This window comes from Narcine bancroftii, chromosome 6 (assembly GCF_036971445.1).
Source record: "Narcine bancroftii isolate sNarBan1 chromosome 6, sNarBan1.hap1, whole genome shotgun sequence".
Lineage (NCBI taxonomy): Eukaryota > Metazoa > Chordata > Chondrichthyes > Torpediniformes > Narcinidae > Narcine > Narcine bancroftii.
This window is the reverse complement of record NC_091474.1, coordinates 212,882,750-212,887,765: the sequence shown is the minus strand read 5'-3', so window position 1 is coordinate 212,887,765 and position 5,016 is coordinate 212,882,750. Positions and strand designations below refer to the sequence as shown.

The 5,016-nt window shown below is 40.1% G+C and overlaps 1 protein-coding gene across 3 annotated transcripts in view; it reads right to left on the bottom strand.

The window, feature by feature from the left end:
- LOC138737030 (uncharacterized) overlaps positions 1-5,016 on the bottom strand; it is a 28,613-nt gene that overhangs the window by 3,350 nt on the left and 20,247 nt on the right. For all 3 annotated transcript variants that reach the window (XM_069887426.1, XM_069887427.1, XM_069887429.1), the window contains 2 exons: positions 3,366-3,529; positions 505-615 (listed from right to left, as the gene is read on the bottom strand). In XM_069887426.1, coding sequence (XP_069743527.1) covers positions 505-615; positions 3,366-3,529 — 275 coding nt within the window. The remainder of the gene's footprint in view (positions 1-504; positions 616-3,365; positions 3,530-5,016) is intronic.

The following is a 5,016-nucleotide window of genomic DNA, read 5'->3' as shown; positions in this document are numbered from 1 at the left end:
CTTGATTGATAAAATGGTCATCATATTGGGGATTATACAACTTCTTTGCTACTTTTCTTAGTTCCATTTACTTTTCTTTAACATGGTGAAACACCTCTTGAATGATAGCCAGATCTGCTGAGGCACTATTTTTTGTAAATGATACATGCACTTTAGTTTGATTTTATTAAATTAACAGATGAACGTTATTTTGCACTAAAAGGATTTTCTCCTTTTCTGTTTTACTTCACTGCTAGGATACAACTCCTTTCCTGGTGGCTTTTTCTCCTCCAAATTTTCTTCCATAAGGAAATTGTCAATCAAACACACTCCATCCAAAAAAATGTTCATTAAAAGGTGTCAAGATCATGATCAAAATAGGGAATTAATAATGAAGTAATTGCAAAGAATTTATAGTTATTAAGTGTTGACTGAATCTTTGAACTTTGCCACAATGCATTGGAGAAAAGTTCAACTTGCCATATATAAATCTCATCATGTGCACCCCCACAATCTGACACATACCTGTATACCTGTCAATGTGACGATAACTTCTTCTGCAATATAGTCCATTTCTGAAGTTGTTCCATCATTTGTGTGAATGAGAACCTTATAATGAGGAGTGTATTTCAAATCCTATAGACACATATGTATTAATCAGTGATTATGAATCTATTCAAACAAAATTAAAGCTAATCAAATTCTAAATCCAAAGTAGGAATAGGACATAACCTTATAAATGTTTCTCTAGGTTTTAACAATTACTTGGAGTCAGTCATGCAACATGGAAAAGGCTCATCGATCTAGCTCATCCACATCCTAGTTGGTCTTCTGGGTCAGTCCCATTTGCCTGCATTTAGTCCATATCCTAAGCCCTTCCCAGCCATATAACTGTCTTTTTGACTATTCTAATTGTGCCCACTTCTCTCGCTTCCTCTAGCAGGTTATTCCAGATGCAGACTATCCGGAGTGAAAATCTTGCCCCTCAGGTCCCTCTTAAATCTCTCTCCCCTTTCACCTTAAACCTATCCTCTCTCATTCTAGAATAATCTACCCTGGGAAATCGTCCGTAACCATTCACTGTCAGAATCAGAATTTATTGTCACAAACAAGTCTTGAAGTTCGGTGTCTTGTAGCCACATCATTAGTGCAAATATTCACATTATAACCATCTTACAACATTACTATAAAAAATAGTTTGAGGATAGAGGCTGCTTTTTAAGACACCACCTCATAGATGTCCTCGATGGAGTGGTCTGGAGCCTGCGATGTCGTAGGCCGAGTTAACAACCCTCTGGAGTTTATTCTGAGAGTTGGTGCTTCCATACTAGGCAGTGACGCAAGCTTCCAGAATGCTCTCCACTCTACACCTATAGAGGTTTATGAGAGTTTTTGGCAACATACCGAATCTCCTCAGACACCTCAATAAAGTATAGCAGCTGGGGAGTCTTCTTTGCGATTGCATCAACATGGAAGCTCCAGGACAGATCCTCAGAGATTATGACACCCAAGAATTTGAAGTTCTTGACCCTCTCCACTATTGAGCCCTCAGTGAAGACTGGGTCATGTTCCCCTGACTTCTTTCTGAAGTCCATACCCTCATGACTATAATGCTCCATTAGATCATCCTTCAGCTACCTATGCTTCAGGGAATAATAGCCCAGCCTATCTAACCTCTACCAATCAAGCCCACTAGTCCCAACAACATCCTGGTGAGTCTCCTTGCCACTCCTTCCAACTTATTGTTGGGCAAATGGAATTGCACACGATACCCCAAGAATAGTCTTGCTATGTATAACTGTATCATGAGGGCCCAAATATTGCACTCAACACCCCACCCAATGAAGGATATCATGACTAATGCCTACTTCACCACCCTGTCTACCTAAGTCACCATTTTCGTAGAACTACTATTCTCCCTCTGTTCTAAATCACTCTCCAAGGCCATGTCATTTAATTTGCAGCACCTCCCCTTTGTCAAAGTTAAACTGCATTTGCCACCCTTTGGCCGACCTTCCCAACTGATCTTGATCCTGTTGTAAACTTCGACATTCCTCACTGACAACTACACCATCAATTGATGTCATCTGCAAATTTACTAATCATGTTAAAAATATTGCCACCCACAATGTTAATATAGCACGGACGCAGCACCAAACCATTGGTCACAGTCCTCCAATTAAAAAAAGCAACTCACAACTACTACCCTCCGTCTCCTTCCACTAAGGTAGTTTTGAATCAAACTGTCCCTGAAATGTCTCCTGAGATCCTATGTGATTTATCCTTCCAGACTAACCTGCCAAGCAGGACCTTGTCAAGGCCTTGCTAAAGTCCATATATACAACTTCTACTGACCTGTGAATATCAATCCTCTTGGCCACCTCTTCAAAAGGTTTTGTGAGACCATCTCCCATACACAAAGCCATACCAATGGCCTCTAACCAGTTCCTGCCTATCCTAATACTGGTCGATCATGTCCCTGAGAACACCCCCCCCCCCAAGCAACACCACACTGACAACTACACCACCAATTGATGTCATCTGCAAATGTACTAATCATGCTCACTGGCCTGCAGTTCCCTGCCTCATCTTTGCTGCCCTTTTTAACTGCACAAGATTGGCCACCCTCCAGTCTTCTGGCACTTCACCTGAAGCCAAAGATGGTGTACAAGGACCTTCGCAATTTCTTCCCCAGCTTCCCACAAGATGCAAGGAAGCAATTGATCAGGGGATATATCCAGGGCTGCCAACACCTCCTCCCTGGTACTCCATACATAATGTAACTCATTTGCTTCAATCCTTAACTTCCCTGATTCCTTCCTCTGTTAAGACTGATGAGAAATATTCATTTAAAATCTCATCCATCTTCTGTGGCTCCACACAAAGATGACTGTTAAATTTTAATGGTGCCAATTCTCTCCCTAGCCACCCTTCCACTGTTGAATCTCATCTTAACCACCAGATCAATTTCTTGTCCTTGTTTTGTTCTTCGTACTCTTATAATCTGGATTTCCTTGCTCAAATTTGATATCTCTCACCTTCTTACTACTTTCTCCATCCCACTCCAAAAAGAATGCTCCCAAAGCAAAATATATATTAACATTTTGTGGCTTGGACAACTGATTTTCCTTTGAAGAACATCTCCCATTTTGACAATACTCTTCCAGAACAGCAAATTCCAAACATCTTTGGAAGATTGCACTGCCTGTAAAACTGACCATATCAAGCTCAACCATAGTGATGTATTTCAGAGTTTAAGATAAAATATGTGAAAAGTTTAAATATAATATTTGCAATATTTATTTCTTGGTATGCACACCTTTAAACATTGAGAAATGAGGTCTTTCTACCAAAGACAGCCTTTCTCTCTGCATCACTCACATTACCTGCAAGCCTGAAGGATATCTTTCATTAAGCCAATCAGGTGGGGCTTTTGCATTTTCATCCCATCCAACTATTACACCAAGGAATCCTTCATGCTTATGTCTGAAGACCTGTCCCACTCTGTATTTGACATTTGGTGGCCTTGGAGATCGATGCTCAAGTGAGCCTAATAAAATGTAGAAAAAGGCATGTTTACATCAAACTTTAACTGGGAGTCTTTGAACAAAATCTTCAATTGCAAATTCTTCCTAAACAAATGTACATATAATCCATTGCCTCAAACACATCTGATGGAATCAGATACTGAGCCTCAAGTCCATTTGAGCGGTATTTTCCTAGCCTCAGAAAATTGTGTCAACATGTCATCAACAGTTTTCCATTTTCTAAATGGTCTTGAAAATAAAATTGGCACCTCTCGCCAAACTTACAGTGTCCTCTATAATGTTTGGGACATTGGGCTTCACAGGTGTTTGTCACTACTTAGGTGTGTTTAATTGCTCCATTTATGTAGGAATAAGAGAGGTAGGCTTATACCTTGCTTCTAAGCTTTTGATCACCTTTGGAGTCTGTAGTTGCCAGTTTTCAACACGAGGACCAGAGTTTTGCCAATGAATGTCAAAGAAGCCACTATGAGAATGAAAAGCAAAATTAAAACATTAGGAGTCATCACCCAAACCTTAGGATGACCAAAATCAACAGTTTGGAACATCATTAAGTAGAAAGAGCGTATTGATGAGCTCAGTGATCACAAAGGGACTGGTCTTCCATAGAAGATCTCCACCGCTGATGACAGAAGAATTCTCATCACGATGAAGAAAAATCCACAAAGACCTGTCCAACAGATCAGGAACATTCTTCAGTCGGCAAGTGTGGATGTGGCAATGACTACGGTCTGCAAAAGATTTTATAAAAATTATAGAGGCTACACTGCTAGGTGCAACCCATCACAAACATGTTATTCTTTTATCTTGACCAGTTCCTTTATGCCTCCACACTTTGCTCTTGCCATCACTCTGATACAGGTTAATCTTGGCCTCATCTGTCCACAAGTCCTTTTTCAAGAATTCTGTAGGTTCTCCTATGTACTGCTTGGCAAACTGTATTCTGGCCATCCTTTGTGTGACTAACTAATGGTTTGCATCCTGAAATTTAGCCTCTGTATTTCTTTTCATGAGCGTTCTGCAGACAGTGGTCATTGACATATCCACACCTGCCCCTGAAGACTGTTTATGGTCTGTCGGATATATATTTGGAGATTTTTCTTCACGATAAAAATTCTTCTGTTATCAGCAGTGAAGGTCATCCTTGAATTACCAGACCCTTTGCGATTACTGAGTTCACCAGTACGCTCTTTCTTCTTAATGATGTTCCAAACAGTTGTTTTTGGACATCCTAAGGTTTACGCGATGGGTCTTACTGTTTTATTCTTGTTTTTCAGCCTCTGACTTTCATTGGGCCCAACTCTGGTCCTCGTGTTGATAAATGGCAACTACAAACTCCAGAATCAGAATTTATTGCCATGAACGGGTCACAAAATTCATTGCTTTGCGGCAGCATTACAGTGCAAATGTTCATATAAACCACGATACAAAAACAAATAAAAAGTAGTCCAAGAAAAGTCAAAGCAAAGCAGTGTCTGGTTCAATGATCAAG